At 35.4% G+C, this 21184-nt stretch overlaps 3 protein-coding genes across 3 annotated transcripts; all 3 read right to left on the minus strand.

Annotated features, from left to right (window-relative positions):
* Positions 1-3671: 3671 nt before the first annotated feature.
* On the minus strand, positions 3672-5159 carry LOC113280751 (uncharacterized mitochondrial protein AtMg00810-like). The gene is made up of 3 exons (XM_026529337.1): positions 4985-5159; positions 4805-4858; positions 3672-4720 (listed from the first exon to the last, which is right to left on the minus strand). Exons 1-3 carry the CDS (start codon positions 5157-5159, stop codon positions 3672-3674), a joined length of 1278 nt encoding a protein of 425 aa, XP_026385122.1.
* A 4050-nt stretch (positions 5160-9209) lies between these two features.
* On the minus strand, positions 9210-15003 carry LOC113280752 (putative pentatricopeptide repeat-containing protein At1g19290). The gene is made up of 8 exons (XM_026529338.1): positions 13102-15003; positions 12912-12970; positions 12755-12816; positions 12511-12578; positions 12331-12359; positions 11651-11694; positions 11445-11468; positions 9210-11000 (listed from the first exon to the last, which is right to left on the minus strand). The coding sequence occupies exons 1-8, from the start codon at positions 14916-14918 to the stop codon at positions 9210-9212; spliced, it is 3894 nt and encodes a 1297-aa protein (XP_026385123.1). The 5' UTR covers positions 14919-15003.
* Positions 11099-13063, minus strand: LOC113284590. Its single transcript, XM_026534081.1, has 4 exons — positions 12755-13063; positions 12511-12578; positions 11556-11650; positions 11099-11468 (listed from the first exon to the last, which is right to left on the minus strand). The coding sequence occupies exons 1-4, from the start codon at positions 13046-13048 to the stop codon at positions 11422-11424; spliced, it is 504 nt and encodes a 167-aa protein (XP_026389866.1). The 5' UTR covers positions 13049-13063; the 3' UTR covers positions 11099-11421.
* Positions 15004-21184: the final 6181 nt, after the last annotated feature.

Consider the following 21184-nt stretch of genomic DNA (forward strand, 5'->3'; position numbering starts at 1 on the left):
CAAGTCTTTAGGATTCTCATGTTCTTCATCTACATCCATCATTTCTTCCAGACCTTCGTCTTCTTCTAGCGGGAATTCTGCGAAGAAATCCGCTATAATTTGAATTCCGCACGGTTATCTCTCATTTTGGCTTTGTTGTTGTTTTATCAAAACCATGAATGTGATAAGTTGAGCAAGTCATATCCGCATCCTTATATCCCATTCCTTTGAACGCATGGTAGAATAAGATATCTACCGAACTACCCGTGTCTATCAAGGTTCCATATATCGCCCATTCATTTGAAAACTTCGCTTCCTCACTTCTTTCTTTTCGCTCTGAAGTTACTGTAACTACCAAAGGATCTGTGTGCCTTAAGTTTTCTTCTGGTATCTCCTTTGTTGTAAATGTTATCTTCCGCTTTTCCCAATCCTTCAAGAAAGATAGATTTTCTACCGTCATAATTTTCTTTCCTTCAAAATCTCGCTTGTGTATTTTCCATGTGATTCCTTCATGGAAATCATTGACCATTGTTTTCGTTATTTGGTTACACCGTAATTTTCTGCTATTTGCTCTTGCTTTGATGATTTTGATCGTTTCTGCTTGTTCACCTCTTATTTTAGCACCTTCTTGGTTTTTATAATTGTTCTTTTGTTGGATCTGTTCTCTGATTTGTTATTTGTTTTTGTTCGATTCGTCCATTTTTGCTGATTTATCAATTTTATGCTTTTTTCGTCTTAAAATAAGATCTTTCTTTTATATCAAATCTCTTTTTAACAAAGAATCACCTGTCTCCTCAGATTTGCATTTCAATTAGGTTTAGCAACAAGATTAATCACTCCAAGCTGGTTTCTAGCGCCAAAATGTAGTTGCAGGAAATCCTACAATTCAAGTAATCATCATAAATTTTATAAGAACATCTATTAGATCTTAATTTGAATACAGAATAATCAGAAACTCTAACTTGGAGAACAAACAATCTTTCTCTCTCCTAAATTTCTTGTCTACACTCTCCAAAAGATCTCTCCCTCTAATATGAGGTCGCTCGGTCCCTTATATAGGGATTTACATAGTGGATGACATCTAATAAATCCTTTATTTTTGGATCTGGCGTGCGTCATTGACGCACGCTTACATTGACTCTTTTCGCACGTGCTCTATAATGTCGCATGGTTCTTCACATTTTTCTTGTGACTAAGCTGACGTCATCTGTTACGTCATTTTGGATATACTGTATGCGATTGTCTTCGCTCACCTGATGATCGTTATTTCGCATGACTAATAGGTGTGCGGTATTTTACTCCTTCACTAAGATAAACTCGGTATGTTTAAGAAATTGGATCAGCTCTTCTTTTTTTCGTACGAACAATCACGAACTCTAAAAATATCACTCTTCCTCTTTGGAAAATAAATAAAAATCTTTCTTATGAGACTTCTCAAAGCAAATAAATTGCAACATCATATTGTTGACTAAGCACATAAAAGTCTACTGGTGTTTAAATTCGTAGGAAAATTTGGACTCATTAACAACAACAGTGATGCTAATGATTTCGAAATCAGAGAAGATAAAAAACCAAATATGTTGTAAACAATGTTCGAAGGTACAGTTCTCTATCTAATCTTATCTTCTACGCTAAATGGCCAACGGGGAATCAATTGCTATATGGCCAACGGGGAACCAATGATATAAGTATTGACGGTCAGTTTTTTACTTTCAACAATTCTTCCATGAGAGGATATTTCTGTTTCCTGCTTTAAAATTAAAAGTTTAGGGTTCATAATTATTACTTTTTACAATAAAGAAAGACGATAAAGAGAAGACAGAATATACTTTTTAAACCCGTGTGAAGAGCTTGTGTGCTAGTAAGGGATTTTTTAGACCGAGTTAAAGAAAAATATTGAATAGGACCTAGTCAATGAGTCAACTACAATTTTTTGCTTTCCTCGAATTGCATTTTGATCTCCCTCTATTTTTTTTTTCTTGTGAAAACCAAGTTGATTAAACAGATTAATGGGAGTTACTTAAGATTTTTTAGGAAAGCTAAAACAGTTAGGGGGAAAGCTGACTTTGTCAACTAGATATGACCTAGTGTCAATTAGGGGTAAAAAAAATTCCATGAAAAGTTAATTTTACTCCTCAAACTGTAACGAGACAACCATCATCAAGCAGTACATCTTCACTTTGAAGGTTAGCTATATCATTGGCCATCCAAAAATGTGCTTGCTTCTACAATATTTTGTTCATAAACAAACAAAGCATCAAGTATTTTTAATTAAAAAATTTCATTATTGCTGTACATTGATTTGACTATCAAGTGTACATTGACTAGATCAATCAAATACATCCGCATACAGAGTTGCAATGTATATATCAATAGTTGGCGATAAAACTTAATTTTCATTTATCTTTTATTTACTATACTTTTTGATGGGAAAATGAATTATATCAACTAGCAAATATAGTATAAAACATTTACAATTTCGTTTCTATTAAATACATTAGAGATAATGCTAGATTTTTTAATTATTTATTGTAATTTCGTAGACAAGACGTTGGAACAATCAGTTACTATTGAAACGCTAGACAAAACGTTGTCTCTTAGCCAGATGACCGCTTTTTGTAAAGATTTCGCTTCCGCATAAAAAGCCGAAGTAGTTGTTTCTGAACCTGCTAAAATGTGTATAAATGTCTGATGATCTACTGAATAAACGATGTGAGCGTATCCCATTAACAGATCTTCTTCCTTGGAAGATCTTTTATTTACTATACATTAAAAAGAACCATCATCTTATGTTAATCGAAAATTAATAACAATATGAATCGCTAAAAGGAACCATCATCTTATTTACTTAAAGTGTTGGTTAACCTTACTTCTTGACATTGATTTGAAATATAGGCTTCTACCAACATATTGTTAACTCCTACAGCAGAAAAGGAAGTTACAACTGAACTTGAACATGCTCATTGTTATGTGCCATAACAAGGAAGTGATTTAAAGGTAGAAGTTCAAATGTGCAGTTTTAGCTGAATGACCGCTCAAGTGAACCATTTTGGACCAAAACGGAAGCCTCTGTCACAATTTAAATGTTTAACTATAACATCTTTTAAAATATTTAAATATAAAATCTTTTAATGTTGTTTGCAGAGTAATGTGTCTTTTTGGACACGAACGCTCCCAATAGCTGCGTCCAAATGCAGACGCACATAAAAATTGGATGCTAGATCTGGCGTTGCTTCTTAGCATTTATAATGTTTCCACATTATACCTCCCCTGGCTACCGACGGGTTTTCTTTTTTTTTTTTTGTTTGTTTGTTTGCCAAATCTAGCAATTATAACTGACTGTGGTTTGTTGCAATATTGGGTTTTGGGATTTCTATCTCACACAATTGTGTTGAGATTAATTTCATTATTTTGTATATATACTTGTACAAATACATTGAATGAGTGAAGATCCTAATACTATAATTACATCAAGAGAATTAAATTTATTCCTATAGATAAATCAAAGAAATTAAAACTAATTACATCAATATTATTCTTTGCATGTACTAATCTTTATTTCTATATTCTACATTGCATGTATTCAATCACATATTATTCTTTGCATGTACTAATATTGTTTCCATATTCTTCATTGTCTGTACTTAATATGTGTTGATCTTCTTATATATTTGCATGTGTTAATACCCCCCTCATGTTGGAGCGGTAGAGCCTGAACAAACGCCCAACTTGCCAACTAGATGACCAAATTGTGGAGCTCCCAGAGGCTTAGTGAAAACATCAGCCAATTGATCATACGACGGAAGATGTTTTGGTAGAATCAATCCACTTATTAACTTTTCACGAACAAAATAGCAATCAATCTCGATGTGTTTAGTACGTTCGTGAAATACCGAATTTTGAGCAATATGAATTGCTGCTTGAATATCATAAGAAACAGTGATAGGAAGAGGACAAGAAATGTGCATGTCTTTGAAGAGATAAACTAACCATTGAAGTTCAGCAGTTAGATTTGCCAAAGCACGATATTCAGCTTCAGCTGATGAACGAGCCACAGTAGGTTGTTTCTTTGATTTCCAAGAAATTGGACTATTACCTAAGGTAACAAAATATCCAGTGGTAGAACGACGAGTAATTGGGCAGCCTTCCCAATCAGAATCAGTGTAACCATGAATAGAAGGAGAACTGGATGAGGACAAGAATATGCCATGTCCAACGGTTCCCTTGAGATATCTTAGAATACGATGAGCAGCATCCATATGAGCTGATCTGGGATGTTGCAAAAATTGACTCAAATAATTAACTGAGTATGTGATATCTGGTCGTGTTACCGTAAGATATAACAAACGACCTATTAAACAACGAAAGCAACTTGGATCAGTCAATTCCGTACCATTTGTAGGAAGCAACTTGAGTTTTGTATCCATTGGATAAGCTGATGCACGAGCCCCTGTGAGGCCGGAATCCTTAAGGATATCAAGAATATATTTTCTTTGACATAGAAATATACTATTGGATGAGCGAGAAACTTCAATTCCTAAAAAATAGTTCAAACTACCAAGATCCTTGATTGAAAAATAAGAAGCGAGACGCAATTTGAGAGAATTAATGAAGTTATTATTTGTACCAGTGATGATAATATCATCAACATAGACAAGAACAAATATAGAGGTTGTACCACGATGATATGTGAAAATAGAATTATCACATAAGGATTTAACAAATCCTTCAGATAAGAAAACTGAAGAAAGATTCGCAAACCATTGGCGACAGGCTTGCTTTAAACCATATAGAGACTTTTTGAGTTTGAAAATTTTGGACTCACCTGGACGTGCCATACCTGGTGGAAGCTTCATGTAAATTTCTTCATCCAAATCACCTTAAAGAAACGCGTTGTTGACATCAAGTTGATGAAGAGACCATCCCTTAATAGTTGCAATAGATAATAAGACACGAAAAGTAACCAACTTAGCTACTGGTGCAAAGGTATCATATTAGTATATACCCTCTTGTTGTGTGTAGCCTTTGGCTACCAGTCGAGCCTTGTAACTTTCAACGGTACCATCAGCATTGAACTTGATTTTAAAAACCCATGTGCAGCCAATGGCTGTTTTACCAGGTGGTAAATCTACTAATATCCAAGCATTGTTGGCTTCCAACGCAATGATTTCTTTGGCCATGGATGCGCGCCATTTGGGACATTTATTTTCCTGAGAGAATGATCTCGGTTCATCAGTGAGAATAACTGAAGCTAAAAAAACCTTTGTGTGAAGCAGTGAATTTGTCGAAGGACAAATAATTTGTCATTGGATACAGTGATGAAGACGCATCCTTAGTAGAAAAACAATGGTAATCCTCTAAATAGAATGGTGGATTACGAGAACGAGATGGATGTGAATGTATTGCTGATGATGGAATCGTTGGAGAGATGGGCACCTGAATAGGTGGAGATGTGGATGATTGGCCTGGAAATACGACAGGTGACTGAACTACTGGAACAGTAGTAGTATCGATATAAATTGATTCTGCGGAACGGACAGAAGACGAGCCACTCATGGAATTGCGTGTAAAATAGTTGGTTGTGCAGCGGAATCATGAGAAGGTACGAAAGGATCTGAATGCTCATAATGTGACTGAGACTGAGAGCATGGGATAGAATGCTCAGGATTCGGAATATCATTACATGATTGGGACTGAAATATGGAGTCGTAATAATAATAATCAGGCTGTGAAGGCTCAACAGGAACTGATGCTGATGAAGACATATCTTTAAAAGGAAATGTATGTTCATGAAACACTACACGCGTGATACATACACAGATTTTGATGATAGATCAAAAATTTTGTAACCCCTGGCCATGCGGATATCCGATGAAAATGCCAGGCTTAGCACGTTCATCGAATTTGTTACAAATACGTATATTTCTGCCAAAAAAAAGGCAACCAAACACTCAGAGATGTGAATAATCTGGTGGCGAATTGAGAAGTAACTCATGTGGAGATTTATGAGATAATACCGGTGTTGGAAAATTTTTAATCAAATATGTTGCAGCTAAAATGCAGTCTCCCCAAAATTGGATGGGTAAATTATCTTGAAAGCGTAAAGACCTTGCAACATTTAGAAAGTGACGATGCTTGCGTTCAACAATACCATTTTGCTGTGGCGTATATATACAACTGGTTTGATGGAGAATTCCATTTTGATGAAACCAAGATTGAAGTTCATTTGATTAAAACTCAGACCCATTATCAGACCTGAAAGTCTGTAATTGAGGAACCATTAATGAATTGATACCAGAGAAGATGCTGGTAATATGATGCCCAAATTGTTTTATAACAAAGGTAAAGAAATATTTGAGAAACTTCAAGGTTTCAGACTTTACTTTCATCAAAAATACCCATGTACACCTAGAGTAATCATCTACTATTGTAAGAAAATATTTTGCACCAGTTAAAGAAGCAGTAGAAAAAGGACCCCATATGTCAGCATGAATCAATTGAAATGGATGCTTTGATAAAGAAATACTGTTATTAAACTTGAGACGAGATTGTTTTTCCCGTGGGCATACATCACATAAGTGTTTAAATGAAGAACGAACGTAAGAAAAATTACGAGCTAAAAAATTAAAACAATCCATATGTGGATGACCGAGACGACAGTGCCATATATCCACTGGTTTATTAGCAGTTAAAGATGAAACTGATGGTTGGAAACTGAAATGGTAGAGGCCAGCGATATGCCTACTCCATCTAATCTCCTTGTTCGTGAGACGGTCCTGAAAGATGCAAGACTTGTGTGAGAAATTGATACAACAGTTTGTTGTGCTTGTAAGCTGACTTACAGAGATCAAGTTAAATTTAAAACTTGGAATGTGAAAAACATTGAGTAGCTGAATATTGGGAGATAAATTCATAGTCCCAATATGAGTGACAGATGTATTCGAACCATCTGGTAATTGAACCGTGATTGGGTTCATAACCAGTGTGTAAGAAGAAAAAAAAAAGAGAGAGGAGCAAATATGATGAGTTGCACCACTGTCTATAATACGAACATTAGAAGAACAAGTCAGAGTAATACCTGCAAAATTGGCAAATGGAGTGACAACACTGTCTCCATTGTTTGGTTCAAGTAAAGACATAAGTCTGGCATATTTAGCTGCAGTTATACCAGGAGAAGCCTGTGTATTGGGAACAATAGCAGCAGCAGCATATGCCGGAGTTGGAATATCTCTGGATCTCGGCGGATCTTTTGGGTAAGCCATTCAGCTTCCAGCAGGTAAGACGAGTATGACCATGTTTGTTGCAGTGGTCGTAGAAAGGTCTGGGTCTCTTGTTGGTACCATTTTCCAGCGTTGGATGTAGTGTCGGGATTAAAGAAAGACCTCTGATTTGGTTTTTCTGAGTTGGGAGCACTGCGAAAAACATTAAGTGTAGCAGATTCAACCTGAGTAAGAGAGGATGAGTTTATACCTTGCTCCTCCTCCTCCTGCCTCACGAGATTATAGAGTTTGGATGCTGATGGAAATGGTTCCATCAACAAACACTGACTGCGCAGTGCAGAAAAACGGTCATGCAGCCCCTGTAAGAACTCCATGGCTCTATCTTGGGTATGATAATCTACAAAATCTTTTCCTGCACCACAGATACAAGGTTGAAGAGGTCTGAATGTATCGAGTTGATCCTACAACGTCTTGAGTTGAGTAAAGTACATCGCAACATTTTGATTTTCTTGTTTCAGATATGAAATCGATTGTTTCAGGGAAAACAGTTTCGGTGCATTCTTATGAGAGAACTTGTTCTTAATCTCTAACCATTGTTCCCGTGCAGATGGGAAAGACATGACACTGGATTTGATAACTGGATCGACTGAGTTTTCAACCCAGCTACCAACCAAATCGTCTGCACGAGTCCAATGGAGGAGATCAGTTAGATTTGTGGGTTTAGTGATGGTTCCATCAATGTAACCTAGCTTGGCTTTGGCACTTAGGGATTTTCGGATTCCTCTTTCCCAGATGCAATAGTTATCATCTGTGAGGAGAGGAGTAAATATGACAGTGGTAGGGTTGTCAGCCGGATGCACATAATAGGGACTTGATTGAGGAAGACCTGAATCTCTATTAGGTGGAGGATTACTGGAAGATGGAGGTATTTGGATGTCATCTTCAACAGTCATGATGATACAGTTGCAGGTAAAAAAAAACTAACCTAGCTCTAGAGTACCATGTTGCAATATTGGGTTTTGGGATTTCTATCTCACACAACTGTGTTGAGATTAATTTCATTATTTTGTATATATACTTGTACAAATACACTGAATGAGTGAAGATCCTAATACTATAATTACATCAAGAGAATTAAATTTATTCCTATAGATAAATCAAAGAAATTAAAACTAATTACATCAATATTATTCTTTGCATGTACTAATCTTTGTTTTCATATTCTACATTGCATGTATTCAATCACGTATTATTCTTTGCATGTACTAATATTATTTCCATATTCTTCATTGCATGTATTTAATATGTGTTGATCTTCTTATATATTTGCATGTGTTAATATGGTTGCTAATTTGGAGCACAACAGAAGCCTATATAACAATATAAATGTTTATGAGGTCTAGAATCTGAGCCTGTTAGAAAATAGTGCAGCATATATAAGGCTAAAGAGAAGTCATGGCCGGCCCTCATGCATGTGACACTAAATATGTTAGGATGGACTGCTGGATATGCAGTTGCACTTTTAATCCTTATTGCCACTGCAATTGGGTTGGAAATAAGGATGATGAGGTTGAGAAAGTAGATTTAGTAGTACTTGCTGTGCTGTTTTTCAAATGGATTTTTCTCCCTTTTCTCTTCATACCATCACTTGATGAGAGTCTTTTTTTGTAAATGTTTCGATTGTTCTTAATTCGATACCATACATTTTCTTATGGAGCTAGATTTTTGTTGTTGTACGCATGGTGATCAAGGATGTTAATGACTCTCTTTGAGTTTTGGATATTCTACATTTCCTGTCTCATTTTTCTTTTTTGGTTTTCCGCGACATATCTAGTCATTGCAGCAGCCTGGAATTCCTCCCAAGTTTTCTGAACAAGACATTATATACATAAATGCAAGTTCAACTGAAAGTGAAGCTCACACCACACTATGGTTTTTCATAAAGGACATCTACAACCCCCAAGTTTTTCTGATTTCAGAAAAGGGACCATAAAAAAAGAAAGAAAGAAACTAGATATCTTTTAACTCGTCAACAGAGAGAGTGTTTACTAACAAAAAGTTAACGGGGTCACTTGGTGAAAGATTTCTTTCACGCATCTGGCGAAGAAATCGCAATGCCTTGCCAGGCTCCTTTGCTCTAAGAAAACCGTTGATGATGGTATCATATGTTCTAGCATTTGGCAAACAACCCTTGTCTTCCATTTCGATGATTAATGCGTTGGCATCCGGTAACATCTGGTTACAGAAGAGGCCTTTGATCATTGTAGTATATGTTACTACATTAGGTGCCAATTCTTTGTTTGGGATCTCAATAAACAGCTTTGTAGCACCTTCCAACTTACCAGCCTGACATAAACCATGAATAAGAATACTGTACATTTCAATATCAGCTAAGACACCAATACCCTCCATGGATTCAAACAATTCTATTGCCTTCTCCAATTTTCCATTCTTGCAGAGACCATTCATCATTGTAGCGTATGTAACTTCATTTGGAGACTGACCAAAAGATTGCATCTCACTAAACAAACTTTCTGCTGTCCTTACTCTTCCAACACGGTATAGTCCCCCTAACAGTGTAGTGTAAGTAACAGTATCAGGTTGCAGTCCACTCCGTTTCATTTTCTTGAATAGCTTCATAGCTTCATCCAACTTACGATTCTTGCAATACCCATTGATTAACATATTGTAGCTGAACTGATCTGGCTCAAGGCCTCTATTCACCATCAAGGCAAACAGTTTAACCGCTTCTTGCAGTCGACCTGTCAAACACAGACCATCAATCAGTGAATTATAAGTTATCTGATTGGGTTTTATGTTCATCTGGTGCATTAGTTTAAATAACCCCCAAGCATCTTCCATCATCCCATCTTTACAACGTGAATCAATTAATATACTAAAGGTTACAATATGCGGTAAAATCCCACGATCCATCATTTCATCAAAATATCTTCTTGCTTCTTCCCAATGACCATGTAAGCAATGACCATGAATCATACAACTATAAGTTGTTACATTCGCAGAGATTCCTCTACTAGCCATATCTTTAAGAAGTCTCTTTGCCTCATTCAACCGGCCTGAATTGCAAAGTCCATTGATCAAAGAAGTGTAAACAACTACGTTGGGCACAACATTCATATCTCTCAGCATTTCAGAGAAAAGAATTAAAGCTTCATCAACTAATCCTCCTCTGCAAAGTGCATCTATGATTGCAGAATATGAAACAACACTAGGTCTGCAGTTCCATTTCATCATATTGTTCTTCAGCTGAAGAGCACGACCCACTTGACCAGTTTTACAGAGCCCATGTATAAGAGTATTACACGTAACGGTATTAGGTTGAATATCTGTCTGAGCCATTTTATCGAACAACTGAAAGGCAGGTTCTATCTTTTCTTGAAAACACAACCCTTTGATCAGTGTAGTAAAAGTGACAGTATCAGGATGATAACCTCTCTTTATAATCTCTCCAAGCAAACAAAACCCATGACCAACCTTTCCTGATTGACAACAGCAATTAATCAAAATGCTCAATGTATACAGATCAAGTTGTACCCCAACCAAATTCATTTTCTTATACAACATTATCACATCTGAATAGCAACTGATTTTGGATAAAGAACTCAACACATGACAGAATGTACCACTAGATGGTAATGGCCTTTCCAAAATCAACTTATCGAAGTATTTCAACCCATCATCAAGCTTCTTAATCTTTCCAGACTTACACTCATCCCTCACAATTTGCTCAAGCTGCGTTACTCTAAACATAACCTCCTGAACCAGAAGAATAATTGGAGACTGCAGATGTATGCAGTAATCTCAGACCCAGCTTCATTTTCTCAGAGAGAAAGAAAGATCGAATGCACCCTGGTGGCGGCCATGATCCCTTGAGGAAACGCTTCCTCGACCGTGATCATTATCTTCTGCGGCTCCTAGAATCATGATTCTGGGAACACTTGGATTCTCTCTCTCGTTCCCTGTTATGATCCGGTCATGATCTCTGCTCCGACGTTCATAATCTCTTCCTCCACCTCGGTTATCACCTCTATCATCCCTACTAACCCCCTACCACGACCCCAGCATGGTTTTCCGTCGCGGTCCATGCTTCGCTCTTTCGATTTGTATCAAAGGAAACAATGTTGAGAGGATAAAAAGCAGCAGACGTGTAACTCCAGTGACTTAACCAGTACCAACTAACGTCAACAACGATTACCTTCTATCATCTTAAGATCCATCTAATACCTTCCGAATCTGAATTCCATCTTCCTGCAAAAAAAAATTGATCACCATTGAATTACCATCAAATATGCCAACTTAAAATGCAGCAAAAGCAAACATTATTTAAACTCAGACCTGCGCAACTCCGCAAGAAAGAGATGCAGAAATACTTTTGAACTCCAACGGTTATTAATCCCTCGCACCAAGGAAAACTAACAAAAATAGTGCACCTGCAATTGTTCATTGTTCGAAGAATACAGTACCCCTTTAACACCTTCCAATATACAAATGACTTTTTACCGAAGAATGTTAAAAAAACTTGGCACGACCCAGTATGAAATCATAAAGAATTCTAACAAAAAAGAGCCAGGGGACGTAAGAGGTAAGTTAAGTAACAACATACTACAGATCATGGCCCCTTTTTGACTTTATCGCAACAATACATCAAGATACCAGCTCAAGTGAACAAATAGATACTCGATACTTTTAATAGGCATGACTTCAGCTCTTCATTTCCCAATGATGAACCCATTCTTAACCAAAATGAAGCTTTCCCCTAAAATGATCCCCCAAAACCTCATCAAAGCAGCTACTCATCACAGAAAATGCACAAGTATTTAGAAGAATAGAGCATTTGGAATGCAGATGCAGCCTATTGGTTTTTATAGAGACAAGATTTACAAGCAAGAAAATGGGAAAACACGCACATTCTTCGGTTGCAAAAGTTATCCTGTTAAAAGTGGGACAATTTACCTGGTGACAAGTCCGTATAACATGCCTGGTCAAAAGCTTAAGTGCTAACAGTACAGTCTTCTTTTTTTTTTCTTCCTTTTTTTTCCCCCTCAAGAAGCTAAAAGCTGCTAGGGAACTTCAAATATGATTGTTTGAGCTACTTTAAATTGAAACTTACCTGTTGATTGCGGTGCACCCTCAAAAATGCTACACATATATCACATTCATGTAAAAGATATCATATTCTAGTATGGGGGGATTGTTCCATGCAATAATAGATTCAGAGCTTTTCTGAGGTATCAGAATGTTGTTCTATAATGATTCATTAAATGGCAAGTCCAGAAGGAAAAGCAATCACCTCACAATGCAAACATCAGCAGCAGTATACTTCGTGGCGTCCCGCAGTGGCTCCTGCCTTGCACCTAACTGGGGTGGAAAACATAAGATGGAACAGAGATTTAGAAAAATGAACTGAAAATGAATCTTACGAAAGACATATTTAGCTGCCATAAGCTTCGAAAAGGAAACAGATGTTTCCCAAGTATAACATTGTTACAAGGGAAGAATCCAGGAATAAATTAAAGGTGAGGAAATTAAAAAACCTTTTTCGGAGCTTCAACCTTTTCTAGTGCGTTTTTTGCCTCAACCACTATGCAAACCTCACCTGTATAAAGAAGAATTAAAAAACCACAGACAAATATTGAGTTACATATAGAAACACATGCAAAGAGTAACAACACTATGAGGTAAATTTCATACAAGAGATGCCGGATATAATACAGAAGGTTACTAATTGACAGGCAAAAAACTCTGAAAATCTGTTGAGATATTATTTGCAGGTAAGTAAAGAAACCATTTAATAGGGAAAATATGTGCACTTGATAGATTTTCGTCATTCCCTCAAATAACGATGTTCCACGAAAAAAAGAAGAACTAGAGATTTTTCAACTCATCTATGGGAAGATTGTTTACTAACGAAGCAATAACAGAATCACAAGGTGAAAGTTTTCTTTCTAGCATCCTGCGAAGAAATTCCATTGCCTTGGCCATCTCTTCTCCTTCAAGAAAATCATTAATAATGGTACAGTATAATCTAGCATTTGGTACACAACCCTTCTCTTCCATTTCGATGAGTAATGCGTTAGCCTCCACTAACATCTTGTTACAGAAGAGGCCTGTGATCATTGTATTATATGTTACTACATCAGGTGCCAATCCTTTGCTTGGGATCTCAATAAACATCCTTCTTGCATCTTCGAACCGGCCAACCTGACACAAACCATGAATAAGAATATTGTACATTTTAATATTAGCTAAGATATCAGTACCCTGCATGGATTCAAACAATTCTATTGCCTTCTCCAAATTTCCATTCTTACAAAGACCATTCAACATGGTAGCGTATGTAACTTCATTTAGAGATTGACCAAAAGATTGCATCTCATTAAACAAACTTTCTGCTGTCCCAACTCTTCCATGTCCGTATAGACCTGCAAATAATATGTTGTATGTAACTACTGTAGGTCGCAATCCATTTTGTTTCATTTTTTTGAATAGCTGCATAGCTTCATCTAACTTATGATTCTTGCAATACCCATTGATTAACACATTGTAGTTGACCTCATTTGGCTCAAGGCCCCTATGCACCATCGAGTCAAACAGATTTACCGCCTCTTGCAGTCGACCTGCCAAACAAAGACCGTCCATCATTGAATTGTAAGTTATCTGACTGCGTTTCATGTTTATCTTATCCATCAATTCAAATAACCCCCAAGCATCTTCCATCATCCCATCTTTACAACGTGAATCAATTAGTATACCAAAAGTTACAGAATCTGGTGAAATCCCTCGATCCATCATTTCATAAAGATATCTTCTTCCTTCTTCCCATCGACCATGTTTGCAGTGGCCATGAATGATACAACTATATGTCGTTACATTTCCTGAAATTCCTCTACTAACCATCTCGTCAAGGAGTCTCTTTGCCTCATTCAACCTGCCTGAACTGCAAAGTCCGTTGATCAAAGAACTGTAAACAACTACATCGGGTACAACATTCAAATCTCTAAGCATTTCAGAGAAGAGAATTAAAGCGTCATCGACTGATCCTCCTTTACAAAGTGCGTCTATAATCGCAGTATATGAAACAACTGTAGGGCTGCAGTTCCATTTCACCATCTTGTTTTTTAGCTGAAGAGCCTGACCAACTTTATCAGCTCTGCAAAGCCCACGTATAAGAGTATTACAGGTAATAGCATCAAGTTGATTACCCATATCAGTCATTTTAGCAAACACATTGAATGCAAAATCGATCTTTTCTTGAAGACACAATCCCTTGATCAGTATAGTAAAAGTGACAGTATCAGGATGATAACCTCTCTTTATAATCTCTCCCAGCATACAAAACCCATGATCAACCTTTCCTAATTGACAACAACAATTAATCAAAATGCTCAATGTATAGATATCGGGTTGCACCCCAACCAAATTCATCTTCTTATACAACATAATCACATCTGAATAGCAACTGATTTTGGATAAAGAACCCAACATATGATTAAATGTACTAACAGATGGTAATGGCCTTTCCAAAATCAATATATCAAAATATCTCAAACCATCATCAAGATTCCTAATTTTACCAGATTTACAGTCATATTTCACAAATTGCTCAAGTCGTCTTACTACTACTCTTTTATAACCTCCTGAACCAGAAGAATAATTGGAGATTGCTGTTGAATGCAGTAATCTCTTACCCAATTTCATTTTCTCAGTTAATCTGAGAGAAACGGAGAATTTACCTTGGTTTTGGAAAGAAAATTGGGAGCAAACTTTAGTTGGATGGCTCGCCCATTAGCAAAAACGGCCGAAGCAAGAGCAGATCATGCAATTCCATATCCATTTGAGCGCTTAGCCGTCGATACATTTTGACCATAATTAAAGATTTGACTTTTTCTATTATCATCCTGGTAAATTGGTGACCTAGTAACCAGTTAAAAAAAATACAACCATGGTAGACACTAAAAAGAATAAAAAATCGGTCATCTTTGTTTGTCGATGGCCTAATCAATGCCAAAACATGTAATAAAGTGTGAACTCTCTCTTGTTTCCCTCCCATTAGCATCAGTGATAAGAATCGCATGATCCGCTTGTGTAGCACCAGTATTATGACTAGGAGCACAACAACATGCTAGTTCTTCCGTTTATATAGTATCAAACTCTGTTTGCTCAAATTATTGTATTCTGTATCTAAGCTTATTTTTTCTTAATTTAATATCTTCATGGTAAACCTTAGAGTACAACTTGATCTGGTGTTGAAAAGTTGTTCGTAGTCTATGTGAATCAGTACACCGAGAGCAGTTCTTATGGAATGAATAAACTTGGAGTTCATTTATTTTGTTCCCACTATGGAATGAACAATCATGAAAAATGGATGTTCAAATCAACAAATCTGATGCTTTGAACATTGAGTCGGAAGATCCAGTGTGCGTCTATGGTAAGGACGGGCGATCTTGCTACGAACGCGCGACCATGCCGAAAACGCCAGCGATTTTCTCATTGACGTCCGCGTCTCTTGGTTTAAAACCAAGTACAATCCCTGATTATTTTACTACTTTTTAATCTTATTTTATCTCACTTTATCCTATTTTATCTCATTTCATCTTATTTTAACTCACTTCATCTTATTTTATCTCACTTAACTATTTTATTTTATTTTTCATCTTTATCCTACAAAACATTTTATATTAAAAAGAAATACTAGCGGGGACCTAGAAAACCAAATCCGTTCATTTTACCTTCTTTACAATAGTGGAGAAACCCGTTTGACCATCCACATGGTTCAACAAAATTTTGAGGTTGAACATTACGACGGGAACTGCTTTGAGTACTCATTTTCTTGTTGAATGACTGAGGCTTTAAGTGTGGAAAGTAGGGACATTCGCTTTTGTTAACTATCTGTTCTGGAAAAATTCAGAACTTTTTTCTTTTTTAACTTAATTCATCCTTTGATGTACTTATTAAATTTATGAAATGATTACGTTGACTAGTTCTTTAAAATTGAAAACTAAACTTTTTAGGGTTTATAGCTATAGGAAGAAAAATAGAAAGTGTTAAGTTAAGATTAAAACCGGTTATCATTTTAAAATCATATAAAATAAGTGAATCAATTGGGATATGCTTAGGTTTGCTATATCTCAAGCTATGAATACCTATTAACTCAGTAAAGATATTTTGGGTTATGATTTGGACTATGGTTAATTGAAAAAAATATAGGTTATAAACAAAATGGCTTATGATTGATAAAAGTATGGATATATTTAAGAGAAGCCTTTTGCTATTTCAGTAATATTATCTATTTCAAGCAAGCTATTTTCTTAAATGGATTCTAATTTGTAATATAACGACCTGGAGATGGATATGGATGTTAATAATTTTATTTAAGAGCCAAAAATATTAATCAAGATGCGGGATGAAGCAGGTGAAAATTCAACTGATACAAAGAATGAAGACTAAAATATATCACAATTAATTCTAGTTCTAATTTGTCAGGAATAAGGACTGGAAATATATTTGGAATCTTCCTTGTCCTCAGAAGATTAGGAACTTCATTTGGATGGTTTTGATTGATAAGTTTCAGGCTAAGGAGAAGTTATACATAAAAAATCTTTTGGATAGTCCAACTTGTGATATGTGTAATCATAATATTGAGTTGCTTTCCATATTTTGTTCAGTTGTCCTGTCTTCCAACATGTTTGGAATTTTGTTTATACCAATTGGAATGTGCAATTCAATCTTGAACCCTTTAATCCATCTTGGTTTAAGACTGATGCACAAATTGATAAGGTTTATTGTGACTTAAGTTGGACCAGTTTCTTCCCTCATTTACTGTGGCAGAATTGGATTGCAATAAATAACTTTTACTTTCAGAAAAAAATTATCAATTGCAGGTGGATTATTAAGAATGCAATGGAGGAAACCTTCTTGTATTAAAGTGCTTTAACTGGCATGAATTTGCAGAACAAGAGATGGGAGATGGAGATTCATGTACATTGGGAACTTCCTAGCAAGGTTTTGTAAAGTTAAATATTGCTGGTGCTTATGATGGTCTTCTTAATGAAGGTATGGGCGCAGTCATTCGATATGAGCAAGGAAGATTTCGTGGTGGAGTTGCAAAGTATACCTACAATTGTGGCAGCAACGTGGATGAATTATGTACTATCAGAGAAGGTCTGTTGGTAGCCGAGGGTCTGGGAATTAGGAAGTTGGAAATCGAGAGTGATTTAATATATGCTATACAAGTTTGCAGATGAGAGATCCATGCAACTTGGTATCTGAATGTAGTTCAAAAAGATATCAAGTTTCTCTGTGAGAAATTTGAAGTTACAGTTTTTCTCATAAGTATTGATAGGCTAATAATGTTGTTGATGTTTTATCCAAGGATGCTAGCAAGAAGAGTTTATTAGGTGTGTGGATGTCTGACCACCAAGAGATATTTGCGAGAGTTTATTCAATGACTTAATGGGGATAACTTACCCCAGATTAGTTAAGTTGTAGTGTTTTGTTTTCCTCTTTGTTATATCAAAATAAAAAAGTCACAATTATATAAAGGGAAAATAACCGGAAAATGGGTCATTTGTCCAAATATTTTTAAAACATGGTTCGAATGGACGAGTAAAAATTAGTATGGGTGAAATGGACACCAAAAAAATAGCAATGATGAAACTGGATTCATCCTGACTTTAACTTAAAAAAATATCAAGGATGAAACTGAATGCATCCTGACGTAAATTAAAAATAAGAAAATGTATTTGAAAATGAGTAGGATGAAACTGTTTACATCCTGGTTATTTTAACATTTTTGTCCATTTAAACAGTATCAAAGTCTAAGTGTCCTTTTCACCCAAGAATTGTTGATTTTGGTCTTTTAACCAATTTTATCGAAAATAACCACATCTCTAGAACCAAAAAACCTATTCAGACAGACGTGGAAATTTTAAGATGTATACCAATAAAAACCTATTCAGACAGACGTGTTACTCCTAGATGTGTGTACTTTAATAATGGCTTCCGGCACTTATTTTGCATGGACGGAAACTTGCTGGTTATCTTTTTAAGCAGTAGATTCCTCTTTTGATAATTCTTTTTTACAATATATTGTCTTCATTCCTTGTAATTTTTTGTACTTGAAAAAAAAATGACACATGGCACCTACAACTAGAAGTGTTACGAATAACGATATTGCCAAAGCTGTTGAAGTCTAATTTTGTGAGGTAATCATTTCATCAGGAAAAGAAAAATGTTGCATTAATCGAGAAAATGTTGCTTCATCCTCTTTTAAAATCGTTCGTTTATGTCTTCTGTCACCCTGAACCTGGAGACCTTGCCATTAACTCTAGGGAAGATGTTGAGTCATTCACCAATCAAATAAAATATCTTGGATATTGAATATGTTTTTCACTGAAAAAAGTAGAGACTTATGAGACAGCTTAGCAAATCCAAGGTTTAACTCTCTCTAATCTCTAAGCTTTATTGAGTGATCTGTCAAAGACTCTCTAATGATGATGAAGACTTTCTTAACAATTGTTTTTATCCGTGAATTCTTTGATGACAAGAAAAATCCAAGAAAGAGCTTGTTCTAATTTTTCAACATTACTAATGGGGTGTACCAGTTTATCGGGGAAGATACCGACTTTTATATAACTGAAAATTGCTTTGTTCTATATAAATTTGGTTCCTCCCTTAGTGAACTCCGGCACCCCACATTAGCAGCGATGTAACTTTTGTTTTGGAGAACAACTACGCTATGGAGTAGTATTATTAATGTTTTAACTTATTTGTATTAGCTTTTTTTTATTATCATTTATGGTTTTTTTTTATTGATATTTTTTTATGATGATAATTGCGGTGCTCGATCTTCATGCTTACATCTTTTTGGTATTTATTTCCATGTAATTGTATTTATCTACCATTTTCTATTTATGATCACTCTCTCATGATGATCTTCAGAAGTTATGCTCTTAACTCTTATGTTCATTTTGAATGATTAAATTTAATGACTGATTTCTATCTTACATCTCCTTGTGACATTTGCTAATCCTAAAAAAGTCTTTTCGTTCTTAAAAAAAATGTCGCCTTTATTGTTCTCTTTTGAAACTTGGGGAAAGTTCTTATTTGAACTTGCACTCAATTGACATATCTTTATAGGGTATCTGGTTGTGGAATTTAGTTGAGAAACATACCTTTAATCTTTGCATGGTTAAAGAAACTAAGTTTTATTGCCAAATTTAGTGGAATCATCATTGATGGTCGATTTGATTAAATTCCTCTTAATGGTTTGATTCTTGAAGAATTTGATTGTCATCACCATTGTCAACTTTGTGACTAAAATGGGAAGAAATATTAAATTGTACATTAAACATATCTATCAAAAAAAACATGTAAAAACTAAGTGGGAGAACATATCAATAAGACATGGTATCACTTTATGTTTCAAAACGTATATTAAGCTTTAAAGAAGATACTACTCATTAAGATAATAACTATACGAGGAATTCTAATAATCCATGAGAACTCCAACGACTTGTTAGCTAATATATTGTTATCTATTACCGTCGAATATTCAATTACAGGAACTCAACGAACACGTGCAAGAACGTAGAAGAACACTGATGATTCAAGGAATCAAGAATACAATGTAGTGAAATGACGATTGAGATGAAAGTCATAAATCTTATAGTCCATATGCATGTATTTTATGTTTTTGTACTAAAACTAACAAATGAGGAGATTGTTAGAACGAAAGCTCACAACCGATAGACGTTGTCAGTTTGTTTTCAAATTTGGATATCAAAACTATTTCTTAATTTGTTTTACTAAAGTATACTCCAGTCTAAATTATATCAGATAGTGGAGTCTTAAGATAATTATAGTTATTCTCCAAGCTTGAAAGATTAAAAGCATACAAAGACATCATTTGAATAAATTCATCAAGGTTAGTAACGAATACTGATTTTTCTTTGAGAATATTTCTCCTTATATATATAATATATATATATCAATCGTATCAAAGTCAAAAAATTTGGTATATGGTCGAATTACAAAGAACGATCGTATCATATACATGCCAATGGAAATTATATATATAACTTTTGAAATTTTGAATTTGAGTTTCGGATGCATTTGAATATAAAGATTCGAGTGAGAAAAATCTTGTTAAATTTTTGTTGGATTCTTACAACAATGAAAAGCAATGTTAGATGTATCAATATATAAAAGACTGAATCACAAACAACTCTACCACAAACAACTTTACGAGGACAAAATAACAGGTTCAGCAATTGTCTATAACAAATTAGATCGCGGGTGTACTCAAGAATCATGTGTCCCGGATAAGACTGCCCGATATAGCTTGTATAAGCACAACGCAAGATTTCCACTCTCTGTATTTAGCAACAAGGAATGGAATGAAAGTAAACAAGAAAAGCGCACAACAAAGAAAGAAGATGCAGAAAGAAGATACGATCGTATCCGCTTCTGGACACAATTATTGGTCTATAAAGCTTGAGCTCTTATTCATATGAGAAAACAAATGGTTATGGTTTTGGTTTTTTGAGAAACAAGTTTTTAGTTTCTTGGAAAACAACTTAAGTTTAAATCAAAAAGGAATTCTCCAGTAAATAAAACACAAGGAGAATGTATCTTGAAAAACATTCAAAAAAATAATTTTATCAAGAAATAGATCTTGGTTGATACATTCGTGCACATATAAGGACATGCCCATAAGCTCACGATCAAAGGCTTATGTCATCTGGCTGCCAGTATGACTATCAATGTGGGACTAAAGGTTCCATTTCGTTCACTCATAGAAAATAAGCAAGTTTCCATAGACCCTTGGGTCGTTGGATCCATTCCAACCAAGACCAATATTTATGAAACATTGAAAGACTGGATTTTTTTCTAACACTTTGCACATTTAAGTTCCTGAATCTAATTGGTCAGTTTGCAAACTATTCAAGTGCCTGCAGTTCCTG

This window comes from Papaver somniferum, chromosome 5 (assembly GCF_003573695.1).
Source record: "Papaver somniferum cultivar HN1 chromosome 5, ASM357369v1, whole genome shotgun sequence".
Lineage (NCBI taxonomy): Eukaryota > Viridiplantae > Streptophyta > Magnoliopsida > Ranunculales > Papaveraceae > Papaver > Papaver somniferum.

Bases quoted from the DNA above. Each gene is read 5' to 3' on its own strand.
- LOC113284590 (XM_026534081.1), bottom strand. From the start codon at position 13,048: ATGACGAAAATCTATCAAGTGCACATATTTTCCCTATTAAATGGTTTC. The intron at 12,579-12,754 runs GTTTTTTAATTT...TTTCCACCCCAG, and splicing joins AGGTTGAAGCTCCGAAAAAG to TTAGGTGCAAGGCAGGAGCC. The intron at 11,651-12,510 runs GTGATTGCTTTT...GAACAATTGCAG, and splicing joins GCTGATGTTTGCATTGTGAG to GTGCACTATTTTTGTTAGTT.
- LOC113280751 (XM_026529337.1), bottom strand. From the start codon at position 5,159: ATGGCCAAAGAAATCATTGCGTTGGAAGCCAACAATGCTTGGATATTA. The intron at 4,859-4,984 runs GTATATACTAAT...CGTTTCTTTAAG, and splicing joins AGGCTACACACAACAAGAGG to GTGATTTGGATGAAGAAATT. The intron at 4,721-4,804 runs GTGAGTCCAAAA...ATCTTTCTTCAG, and splicing joins ACCAGGTATGGCACGTCCAG to TTTTCTTATCTGAAGGATTT.
- LOC113280752 (XM_026529338.1), bottom strand. From the start codon at position 14,918: ATGAAATTGGGTAAGAGATTACTGCATTCAACAGCAATCTCCAATTAT. The intron at 12,817-12,911 runs GTATGAAATTTA...TTCTTTATACAG, and splicing joins TATTATATCCGGCATCTCTT to GTGAGGTTTGCATAGTGGTT. The intron at 12,579-12,754 runs GTTTTTTAATTT...TTTCCACCCCAG, and splicing joins AGGTTGAAGCTCCGAAAAAG to TTAGGTGCAAGGCAGGAGCC.